General features: G+C 44.2%; 1 protein-coding gene across 1 annotated transcript in view; it reads left to right on the top strand.

Annotated features, from left to right (window-relative positions):
- Window positions 1-13,147, top strand: part of MGAT4D (MGAT4 family member D) — a 279,960-nt gene that overhangs the window by 131,767 nt on the left and 135,046 nt on the right. The window contains exon 7 of the mRNA XM_069743979.1: window positions 4,652-4,727. Within this exon, the coding sequence (XP_069600080.1) occupies window positions 4,652-4,727 (76 nt within the window). The remainder of the gene's footprint in view (window positions 1-4,651; window positions 4,728-13,147) is intronic.

Here is a 13,147-nt window from a genome sequence, read left to right as displayed (position 1 = left end):
GGGCTAAAGTCCATTCCTTGTGTTCATTAGACTAGTGGAAATCTGTGCTTTGGTCTGATGAGTCCAAATTTGAGATCTTTGGTCCCAACTACCGTGTCTTTGTGCAACGCAGAAAAGGTGAACGGATGGCCTCTACATGCCTGGTTCCCACCGTGAAGCATGGAGGAGGAGGTGTGATGGTGAGGGGGTGCTTTACTGGTGACACTGTTGGAGATTTATTCCAAATTGAAGGCATACTGAACCAGCATGGCTACCACAGCATCTTGCATCGGCATGCTATTCCATCCGGTTTGCGCTTATTTGGACCATCATTTATTTTTCAACAGGACAATGACCCCAAACACACCTCCAGGCTGTGTAAGGGCTATTTGACCAAGAAGGAGAGTGATGGTGTGCTACGCCCTCCACAGTCACCAAGCCTGAACCCAATCAAGATGGTTTGGGTTGAGCTGGACCACAGAGTGAAGGCAAAAAGGTCAACAAGTGCTAAGCATCTCTGGGAACTCCTTTAAGATTGTTGGAAGAACATTTCTGGGGACTACCTCTTGAAGCTCATGAAGAGAATACCAAGAGTGTGCAAAGCAGTCATCAAAGCAAAAGGTGGCTACTTTGAAGAACCTACAATATAAGACATATTTTCAGTTGTTTCACACTTTTTTGTTAAGTATATAATTCCACATGTGTTAATTGATAGTTTTGATGCCTTCAGTGTGAATTTACAATTTTCACAGTCATGAAAATACAGAAAAATCTTTAAATGAGAAGGTGTGTCCAAACTTTTGGTCTGTACTGTAGCATGATGTCCACTATATAATATGGTCACCACAGCCACCTACAGTCATGGCCAAAAGTATTAACACCCCTGCAATCCTGTCAGATAATACTCAGTTTCTTCCTGAAAATGATTGCAATCACAAATTCTTTGGTATTATTATCTTATGCCCGAAAATGTTACCAGTAAAAACGTGAACTCGTCCCGCAAAAAAACAAGGCCTCACATGACTCTGTGAACCAAAATATGGAAAAATTATAGCTCTCAAAATGTAGTAACGCAAAAAATATTTTTTGCAATAAAAAGCGTCTTTTATAGTGTGTAACGGCTGTCAATCATAAAACCCGCTCTAAAAGTAAATCAAACCCCCTTCATCACCCCCTTAGTTAGGGAAAAAATAAAAAATTGCAAAAATGTTTTTATTTCCATTTTCCGGTTGGGGCTAGGGTTAGGATTTGGATTACATTTACGGTTGGGATTAAGGTTAGGGGTGTGGTTAGGGTTATGGTTGGATTTAGGGTTAGGGGTGTGGTTAGGGTTGCGATTAGGGTTAGGGGTTGGATTAGGGTTAGGGGTGTGTTTGGGTTAGGGTTTCAGTTAGAATTGGGGGTTTCCACTGTTTAGGCACATCAGGGGCTCTCCAAACGCGACATGGCGTCCCATCTCAATTCCAGTCAATTTTGCATTGAAAAGTCAAACGGCACTCCTTCCCTTCCGTGCTCTGCCATGCACCCAAACAGTGTTTTACCCCCACATATGGGGTATCGGCGTACTCAGGACAAATTGTGCAACAACTTTTGGGGTCCCATTTCTCCTGTTACCCTTGGTAAAATAAAACAAATTGGAGCTGAAGTAATTTTTTTGTGAAAAAAAGTTAAATGTTCATTTTTTTTTAAGCATTCCAAAAATTCCTGTGAAACACCTGAAGGGTTAATAAACTTCTTGAATGTGGTTTTGATCACATTGAGGGGTGCAGTTTTTAGAATGGTGTCACACTTGGTTATTTTCTATCATAAAGTCCCCCAAAATGACTTCAAATGTGATGTGGTCCCTAAAAAAAAAAAATGATTTTGCAAAAATGAGAAATTGCTGGTCAACTTTTAACCTTTATAACTCCCTAACAAAAAAATTTGGGCTCCAAAATTGTGCTGATGTACAGTAGACATGTGGGAAATGTTACTTATTAAGTATTTTGTGTGACATATCTTTGTGATTTAAGGGCATAAAAATTCAAATGTGGAGAATTGCAACATTTTCAAAATTTTTGCCAAATTTTAATTTTTTTCACAAATAAACGCAGGTAATATCAAAGAAATTTTACCACTATCATGAAGTACAATATGTCACGAGAAAACAGTGTCAGAATCACTGGGATCCGTTGAAGCATTCCAGAGTTATAACCTCATAAAGGGACAGTGGTCAGAATTGTAAAATTGGCCCGGTCATTAACGTGCAAACCACCCTTGGGGGTAAAGAGGTTAATTTTGAATTTTGGTGGTGACAGACTTAAATGATGTCACCAGACAATAATTGGTCTCCCAATAAGACCCCTCCAACCTCCCTCATCTCTGCTGAGGACTTTGCCACACACTTTAAAAATAAGATCGACCAGACAAGGCAAGACTTTATTGTTCAACCACCACAACCCCTTTGTATACCAGACCAATGCCCAAACCCCATAACCTCCCTATCCAACATCACTGAAGGGGGACTTAATTGTCTCCTCTCCAAATCCCACTTCACCACCTGTGCGCTCGACCCCATCCCATCCCACCTCCTCCCCAACCTCACCACCACACTTATCCCATCCCTAACCCACCTCTTCAACCTATCACTAACTTCTGGCACCTTCCCCTCTGCGTTCAAACATGCCACAATCACGCCTATCCTTAAAAAGCCAACCCTCGATCCAACTGCTATGTCCAGCTATCGCCCAATATCGCTGCTCCCATTTGCTTCCAAACTCCTGGAGCAGCACGTCCATGCTGAACTCTCCTCCCACCTCTCATCTAACTTGTTGTACGACAATCTACAATCTGGTTTCCGCCCCCATCACTCAACTGAGACTGCCCTGACCAAAATCACTAACGACCTACTTACCGCCAAAGCTACTGGACAATACTCTGTACTCCTCCTTCTAGACCTGTCCTCTGCTTTCGACACAGTTGACCACTGCCTCCTACTGCAGATGCTCTCCTCCATTGGCATCAAAGACCTCGCCCTATCCTGGATCGCCTCGTACCTTTCCAACCGCACATTCAGCGTCTCCCACTCCCATACTACCTCCTCATACCACCCCCTCTCTGTTGGAGTCCCCCAAGGCTCTGTTCTAGGACCCCTACTCTTCTCAATCTATACACTTTGCTTGGGACAACTCATAAAGTCCCATGGATTCCAGTACCATCTCTATGCTGACGACACTCAGATCTACCTCTCTGGCCCAGACGTCACCGCTCTGCTGTCCAGAATCCCAGAGTGCCTATCAGCCATATCCTCCTTCTTCTCCTCTCGCTTCCTCAAACTCAATGTGGACAAATCTGAACTCATCATCTTTCCTCCATCCCACAAATCTTCCTTACTTGACCTATCTATCGCAGTCAATGACATCATGCTTTCCCCTGTACCCGAAGTCCGCTGCCTCGGAGTAACCTTCGACTCTGCCCTGTCCTTCAAACCACACATCCAAGCTCTTTCCACCTCCTGTCGCCTCCAGCTCAAAAATATCTCCAGGATCCGTCCTTTCCTCAACCCCCAATCTACTAAAATGCTTGTGCACGCCCTCATCATTTCCCGCCTTGACTTCTGCAACATCCTTTTCTGTGGCCTCCCTGCTAACACCCTTGCACCTCTCCAGTCCATCCTTAACTCTGCTGCCCGACTAATCCATCTCTCTCCTCGCTACTCCTCCTCTTCGCCACTCTGCAAATCTCTTCACTGGCTCCCATTCCCTCAGCGTATCCAGTTCAAATTGCTAATACTGACCTACAAAGCCATCCACAACCTGTCTCCTCCATATATCTCTGAACTAATCTCTCGCTATCTTCCCTCACGTGACCTCCGGTCCTCCCAAGACCTCCTTCTCTCCTCCACACTTATTCGCTCCTCATCCAATCGCCTCCAAGACTTCTCCCGAATATCCCCCATCCTCTGGAACTCTCTGCCCCAACACGTCCGACTATCAACCACAGTCGGATCCTTCAGACGGAACCTGAAAACTCATCTCTTCAGGAAAGCCTACAGCCTGCACTGACACCGCTGCTGCATCATCACTATCGAAGCTACCGCCTCACCAGCACCGGAGCTACCGCCTCACCAACACCGGAGCTACCGCCTCACCAACACCGGAGCTCCTGCAACCCTCAACCTACTGTCTCCTTCCCCATAATCCTGTAGAATGTAAGCCCGCAAGGGCAGGGTCCTCGCCCCTCTGTATCAGTCCGTCATTGTTAGTTTGTTTACTGTATGTGATATTTGTAACTTGTATGTAACCCCTTCTCATGTACAGCACCATGGAATCAATGGTGCTATATAAATAAATAATAATAATAAGTCGCATGCAATATAAGTCGATATTCACACAATATAAAGCGTCATTGCATCACTACCTGCCTGATCACACATTCAATCAAGCCAGTAACAAAAATGAATGATCCTTCTCAGCCTGTGATTGACCGCTGTCAGTAACTATGGCAGTGCCAATGCACACCAAGTTTTTTTTTTATTTTGATGGTTCTCAGAGCTTTCCTTTATCCACAGTATACATTTCCCTAGCTTTCATCTAACTTATTACTCAAGCCATGGAGTTGAAATTCAGTTTGTAGCAAATAAGTTAGGAAGGTTGCAGAAACGGTTAAAATAATATTTCTTTTCCTTTTCTAGGTGGAGAACAAAACAAAACCTAGACTTCAGCTTCCTTATGTTATATACACAGCCAAAAGGCACATATTATTTGCAGGTAACTTATGACTTTTCCGTATCTTCCTGCTTGAATTTTTTTTTACATGTCACAGGGTCCCCTCTGTGCTGTCAGCTTTTATTTCATCTTATTTAATGTTCTCTCTTATAGCTTGCCTAAATGTTCAGCAATGACTTTCACGTTTGTTATAATATACACTGTGTGTGTGTGTATGTATAATATATTATAATGTATATACGTGGATCTGGATTTCTCCTTACTACAGAGACTCCTTGCTCTAGATATCAGAGGCAGAATTGCTAAACATTTCTTTCCGGGTCACAGTTAATGCCTAAAGCTACATATTACTAGATGGGAATTGGCTTCTCAGAAGCCATCATCCTTTTATCAAATGTATTGAAAATGAATCTTGCAATGGAGGCTGCTACGGAGACCATGAAACTCAGAAGGCATCCATATTTGGTGAACCTGCTCGGGACAGGCTTGAAAGTATTAAAGTATCACACCAGCATTTTTACTTTTTTCAGTGCTAGAGTGGCGCTACTAATCTAAGTTCCCTAAGCCTAGTCTTATACTCACAAGCCCCTATCTTCTACTCTTCCCAGTACTGCTCTGGTCACATACCTCCTTGTTGCAACCGCAACTTCTGACCGGAAGTAAGATGTAACCGTCACAAGATCTCAAATGTAAGGCCGGTGTCACATTTGCGAGATCAATGCGAGAAACTCGCGCATCAAGTCCCGGCACTCAGGACCGAAATTTGTGGCTACATGTAATTCTATGCAGCCTCACGCGCCGGTCCCGAGTGCTGGCGGCAGTGCCGGGACTTGATGCGAGAGACTCGTCCGAGTTTCTTGCATTGAACTCCTCGGCTTAAGTCTGAGAGTCTCGTTCTTCCTCTCAAGGCTTACATTGAGTTGTGACTTCTGGAGCGATTCAGCAGGTAACAAGCTGCTGTAGACCACCAAGAGTAGCTCCAGGAACAGCTGAAGATCGCGGCTGGTAAGTATAGGATTAGGGACAGGAAAGTTATATTAGTAGCACCATTCCAGCACTGAAAAAAAAAACTGGAGTGGCGATTTAACAAATAGGTTTGAGGAGGTGGGGGAACAACCCCTGTTTTTGAATGGAGGGTTACGATGACATGTATCAGTGTCTCAATTTTGTTTTCTTGCTGCAATACCCTAAGGGTACCGTCACACAGTGGCATTTTGATCGCTACGACGGCACGATCCGTGACGCTCCAGCATCGTAACAATATCGCTCCAGCGTCGTAGACTGCTGTCACACTTTGCAATGTACGACGCTGGAGCGATAATTTCATGACGTATGTGCGATGTAGAAGCCGTTGGTTACTATGCGCACATCGTATACAATATCGTGCACACCTTTGTTACACCATGCGATCATGCCGCCACAGCGGGACATTAGATGACGAAAGAAAGTTTCAAACGATCTGCTACGACGTACGATTCTCAGCGGGGTCCCTGATCGCAGGAGCGTGTCAGACACTGCGAGATCGTAACTATATCGCTGGAACGTCACGAATCGTGCCGTCGTAGCGATCAAAATGCCACTGTGTGACGGTACACTAACTGCTCTATGTTTACCTCTTATCTTGGCACAATGTACTCTTGAACGGCATGAGACCAGATTTAAGCGGATATCCCTCACTATTTTATTTCACTTGCAGGATAAATGCTTTGCAAGTGTGCAGGACAGTACATCGGTTAGAAACACAGGATAGCGAGCTAGACCCGACTAGTTTTACCTTTCAGCTTCATCAAATACATATCAATATTGCCTATAAATATGGTTACAATTCATAATTGTAGAATGTAAGTCTTCAAGGGCAGGGTCCTCGTCCCTCTGTATCAGTCTGTAATTGTTAGTTTGCTTACTGTAAGTGATATCTGTAATTTGTATGTAACCCTTCTCATGTACAGCACCATGGAATCAATGGTGCTATATAAATAAAAAATAATAATAATAATAATGATGATGATGATGATGATGATGAAACGCTTAATGTTCATATGTCTGTTCGGATATTTCATTTGCCTATGATATCTTAGGAACAGACATGGAATAAAGGTACCGTCACACATACAATACAAGAGAAGATAGTATTCTGCTACAGATGGATCTGGATAAGTTGGAAACTTGGGCTGAAAGGTGGCAGATGAGGTTTAACAATGATAAATGTAAGGTTATACACATGGGAAGAAGGAATCAATATCACCATTACACACTGAATGGGAAACCACTGGGTAAATCTGACAGGGAGAAGGACTTGGGGATCCTAGTTAATAATAAGCTTACCTGGAGCAGCCAGTGCCAGGCAGCAGCTGCCAAGGCAAACAGGATCATGGGGTGCATTAAAAGAGGTCTGGATACACATGATGAGAGCATTATACTGCCTCTGTACAAATCGCTAGTTAGACCGCACATGGAGTACTGTGTCCAGTTTTGGGCACCGGTGCTCAGGAAGGATATAATGGAACTAGAGAGAGTACAAAGGAGGGCAACAAAATTAATAAAGGGGATGGGAGAACTACAATACCCAGATAGATTAGCGAAATTAGGATTATTTAGTCTAGAAAAAAGACGACTGAGGGGCGATCTAATAACCATGTATAAGTATATAAGGGGACAATACAAATATCTCGCTGAGGATCTGTTTATACCAAGGAAGGTGACGGGCACAAGGGGGCATTCTTTGCGTCTGGAGGAGAGAAGGTTTTTCCACCAACATAGAAGAGGATTCTATACTGTTAGGGCAGTGAGAATCTGGAATTGCTTGCCTGAGGAGGTGGTGATGGCGAACTCAGTCGAGGGGTTCAAGAGAGGCCTGGATGTCTTCCTGGAGCAGAACAATATTGTATCATACAATTATTAGGTTCTGTAGAAAGACGTAGATCTGGGGATTTATTATGATGGAATATAGGCTGAACTGGATGGACAAATGTCTTTTTTCGGCCTTACTAACTATGTATGTTACATAATGATATCGTTAACGATATCGTTGCTTTTTGTGACGTAGCAACGATATCGTTAAGGAAATCGTTCTGTGTGACAGCGACCAACGATCAGGCCCCTGCTGGGAGATCGTTGGTCGCTGAGGAAAGTCCAGAACTTTATTTCGTCGCTGGACTCCCTGCAGACATCGCTGGATCGGCGTGTGTGACACCGATCCAGCGATGTCTCCACTGGTAACCAGGGTAAACATCGGGTAACTAAGCGCAGTGCCGCGCTTAGTAACCCGATGTTTACCCTGGTTACCAGCGTAAACGTTAAAAAAACAAACACTACATACTTACCTTCAGCTGTCTGTCGCCGGCGCTCTGCTTCTCTGCACTCCTCCTGCACTGGCTGTGAGCGTCGGTCAGCCGGAAAGCAGAGCGGTGACGTCACCGCTCTGCTTTCCGGCCGCTGTGCTCACAGCCAGTGCAGGAGGAGTGCAGAGAAGCAGAGCGCCGGGGACAGACAGCGGAAGGTAAGTATGTAGTGTTTGTTTTTTTTACTTTTACGCTGGTAACCAGGGTAAACATCGGGTTACTATGCGCGGCCCCGCGCTTAGTAACCCGATGTTTACCCTGGTTACCCGGGGACCTCAGGATCGTTGGTCGCTGGAGAGCTGTCTGTGTGACAGCTCTCCAGCGACCAAACAGCGATGCTGCAGCGATCGACATCGTTGTCGGTATCGCTGCAGCGTCGCCGAGTGTGAAGGTACCTTTAGTGATCCTTCACATCAATTATGCAAATAGAAGCAGATATGCCCCATTGATTGTCCTAGGGTCCATCTGTTTTTTCTTTTTATTATCTTCATTCTTTTGGAATGGAATAAAATGTTCTACATGTCAGACTTTTTTTCCAGCCGTAAAAAATTGACATTAGACGAATCTCCTAATAATCAGTGGGCCACCTCTTATCTTTTGCATTTGATATGCAATCAGAAGCACATATTCCATTTGTCTGTTGCTAATCAAATGTTCCTAAAATGGAATGGGGACATGTGAATGGAGCCTAACTTCCAGTGGCACAAGTACCGTAAATGAATGATCAAATACATGAATGCAAAAAGTCCAATGTCAGTAAAAATAGCGACTATTAGTTCTAAGCGGAATGACGTCCACTGGCCTATGGCAATTTCGTGTGTCACATGCACATTTCCTGAAGGCCTTTTATGGAAGCGTGCATGAGTCAGGTGAAATGGCCATAGACCAGCGGACTTTTTTCCCCCATCTATCGCAATTCATACTTCACATCCTCTTAGGCATTCATAAGGTTGTCAAGGTGGAATCTGGAGACCCGCGACCAGTTCATGCATCAAAGTTCATATTAGGAACGTGACACACTGATTTGGCAATCCGGCCTTGTACTCCAATCAGATACTTGCCCCACGTCTCTACTATGCCTGTCTGGAGTTGGGCTGATAGGCGACCAGGAGAAGTAACAAAGACATGACCTCCCTCTTGTAATCCATCTCTGCTGCTAAAGAGTGATTTCACATGACAACAGGCAATTGAATGCAAGTAAGAAGTGAAACCCCTAGTGGCTAGAACATTGGAGTGGATTTTCAGACAGGAAACATAATTTCCTGGAAACTCTTAAATGCATGCTGTGCACTGTCTGAGCATATTCACTTGACGAATAGAAATGAAAATTATTTTGATGGATTATTTTTATGAACCAGTTATCTTACAATAAAACAGATCATTACTACGGTCACGGCATCGAATTTTAACCATTGTCTATGCAACATCAAAGCTTTTCAGATAAAACTGTTTTGAAACAAGCCAGGCAAAGCACCTTCTGAGCACCACCTCTCCAGATTCTTCCTACTTGGCTTGATTATCAGGTAGCTTCCCTTTGATTGACAGTAAGCTGCAGGACACATACAGGACACCCCCCCACCCCCCACTACATTCAAACTCTTCCTCACATAGGTTTGTGCAGTTAGGAGGAACAGGGTCTTGGGACACCCCACCCATTCTAGTGATCAATGGGGTAACCCAGCGAGTAGACATCACCAACTTTTGGCACACGCTCTCCTGCCTTTTCCTGTGGCGTTAAGAGTTGATAAATGTCAATTGTAGGAAAATCCCTTTAGAATGTTAAATATTAATGTATGCCACTTCATGACTCATTTGCAATATCATGGCCTTGTTGAGACCTACATACCTAAGCATTTCTCAATATACTTCATTTACTTTGAGCAATTAACATACCTTTTTATTACAATTTCCAGTGATGATTGTCAGTAATTTCAAGAGGTTTTTTAGAAGGCTGTGAGACATGTTGTAGCCACTTTGGTCTTACCTTGGCTAATCTAGTTAAAAGTAATGTTCTGTCCAGCCATATAATTGATGTCTAGAAAGTTTAATCTTTTTTTATGTCTCCGTTATTACAGACATTGTATTTTTGTGTGTATTAATCCTTCCTATATTTCATATTGTAAGGTAACAGCACCACCTGCTGGCCGTTTAATGCATAGGTTCTAGTTTAATTTGCAATGTGTTATGGGAAGTTCCTAGGGCATTGTGGGATTGTTCCTATTGCTTTGTGGTCTTATTATGACACTGTGAAGGGAACAGCAGCCATTGTTCCCTCATGCGTCTAAAGGCCCCGTCACACATAGCGAGATCGCTAGCGAGATCGCTGCTGAGTCACAAGTTTTGTGACGCAACAGCGATCTCAGTAGCGATCTCGCTATGTGTGACACGTAGCAGCGATCAGGCCCCTGCTGTGAGATCGCTGCTCGTGTCGGAATGGCCTGGGCCATTTTTTGATCGTTGAGGTCCCGCTGACATCGCTGAATCGGCGTGTTTAACGCCGATTCAGCGATGTCTTCGCTGGTAACCAGGGTAAACATCGGGTTACTAAGCGCAGGGCCGCGCTTAGTAACCCTATGTTTACCCTGGTTACCATCGTTAAAGTAAAAAAAACAAACGCTACATACTTACCTACCGCTGTCTGTCCCCGGCGCTCTGCTTCTCTGGTCTGGCTGTGAGCGCCGGGCAGCCGGAAAGCAGAGCGGTGACGTCACCGCTCTGCTTTCTGGCCGCTGTGCTCACAGTGAGTGCAGGAAAGCACAGCGCCGAGGGACAGACAGCGGTAGGTAAGTATGTAGCGTTTGTTTTTTTTACTTTAACGATGGTAACCAGGGTAAACATCGGGTTACTAAGCGCGGCCCTGCGCTTAGTAACCCGATGTTTACCCTGGTTACCGGGGACCTCGGGATCGTTGGTCGCTGAAGAGCTGTCTGTGTGACAGCTCTCCAGCGACCAAACAGCGACGCTGCAGCGATCCGGATCGTTGTCGGTATCGCTGCAGCGTCGCTAAAGTGTGACGGTACCTTTAGGAGAAACCACATCATTCACTCTCTTCATGCTCCTTAATTAAACAGCCTGCTCTAAGCATAGTTGGTAAGCACTATCTATGTGTTACAATCCTATGTTTATAAATGCGTTCGCTGTACTAAGTAGGTAATCATCAGTTTGTATTACCTCATGTTACTGTATTGTAGACTATTTGTGTTTTATGCTCTGTGCAGATATAAATTCTGAAATGCTCCTGTTATTGCATCCTATACTTTCACCCTTTCCTGTCACATCTGCAATCAATAAAAGAAGGTTACAATTTTACAGCCTCTTTTCTTAAAGAAGACAGTGGCTTTTGCTACATGTCTCATTGCACACCCTGCTAACGTGTATGAGGACAGTATAAGTAATCCTTAACACAATGAATGAACCTAAAATTAATTAAATGTATATAGAAAAGAAATTATATAGAAAAAAATTATAGAAATACTCTTTTACATTTTTTTTATGGTTTGACATATTGGAATGTCAAAGATTTTTCCAGTTTTTTTTTTTTGCTTATAGACAGTTTAGCAGTGTGTTTGCTTTTTGGCTATCTCTCCTGACTCCTCTGTACATCGGAGCACTCACATTACGGAGCACTTTTGTGCTGTGTTTGAGAGAACCGCTGGCAGACTTATCGGGGGACATCTTCTCTCACAGACAACAAAATAATCATCTGTTGGGGGAGAGCCGTAAGGGCCCTCCATTAAGGTACCATCACACTAAACGATATCGCTAGCGATCCGTGACGTTGCAGCGTCCTGGCTAGCGATATCGTTCAGTTTGACACACAGCAGCGATCAGAATCCTGCTGTGATGTCGTTGGTCGCTGCAGAAAGTCCAGCACTTTATTTCATCGCTGGACTTCCTGCTGACATCGCTGAATCGGCGTGTGTGACGCCGATTCAGCGATGTGTTCGCTGGTAACTAGGGTAAACATCGGGTTACTAAGCGCAGGGCCGCGCTTAGTAACCCGATGTTTACCCTGGTTACCAGCGTAAAAGTAAAAAAAAAACAAACACTACATACTTACCTTCCGCTGTCTGTCCCTCGGCGCTCTGCTTCTCTGCCCTGTGTAAGCCCAGCGGCCGGAAAGCAGAGCGGTGACGTCACCGCTCTGCTTTCCGGCCGCTGTGCTCACAGTCAGTGCAGGAAAGCACAGCGCCGGGGACAGACAGCAGAAGGTAAGTATGTAGTGTTTTTTTTTTTTTTTTTTACGCTGGTAACCAGGGTAAACATCGGGTTACTAAGCGCGGCCCTGCGCTTAGTAACCCGATGTTTACCCTGGTTACCGGGGACCTCGGGATCGTTGGTCGCTGGAGAGCTGTCTGTGTGACAGCTCTCCAGCGACCAAACAGCGATGCTGCAGCGATCCGGATCGTTGTCGGTATCGCTGCAGTGTCGCTTAGTGTGACGGTACCTTCAGACTGTCAGCTCAGCCCATTGATATCAGAGAGTTCGGTTGATGTTCGCTTAACATGTATGGGGGACTTTACTCAGTTATTCAGTTTTTTGCCTTCTAATGAAAATGTGATGTCTCTGATGACCATGCCCCCAAAGCAATGCAGCAAAGCTGAAAGCGTAAAATATTAACCTATTTTCTAAGCTTTAGTTTTAGTGAAACTTGTAATATTTTTTTTTTCAATGGATAATCACATTGAACACCGAAATATGTTTAGAATAAAAACCTGATTGAAATTGTCATTCTCTGTAAAATCTGTTTTAATTGAAAGCCATAAATCCCATACTAGGCAAAACTGACACAAAAGACCTTACCCTCGCTGTTAAATGGGAAGATTTATCATATTTTTTCATGAGTGGAATCTCTTTCCCCGTTTGGCGTCCATCTGGCTTTATCAACATGGGATTTGAAAGGATTTAGAGATCGCGGTGTCGGTTCTTAAGTTTTTGGCTCAGACAATCAACCATGTCCCCAAGAGACTTTGGGCGTCTACCAGGACTCCAGCCAAGGAGTCGAATAATGCCACAGCTGAAAGATCAGAATGAAAGCTAGCAATTCAATCCACCATAGACAGGAGCAAAATACGCATTTAGACTTTCAGACCTGGAGATAACGAAGGACGACAATTGATG

The sequence above is a fragment of the Ranitomeya imitator genome, chromosome 1 (assembly GCF_032444005.1).
Source record: "Ranitomeya imitator isolate aRanImi1 chromosome 1, aRanImi1.pri, whole genome shotgun sequence".
Classification (NCBI taxonomy): Eukaryota; Metazoa; Chordata; class Amphibia; order Anura; family Dendrobatidae; genus Ranitomeya; species Ranitomeya imitator.
This window is presented reverse-complemented; position numbering and strand designations above follow the sequence as displayed.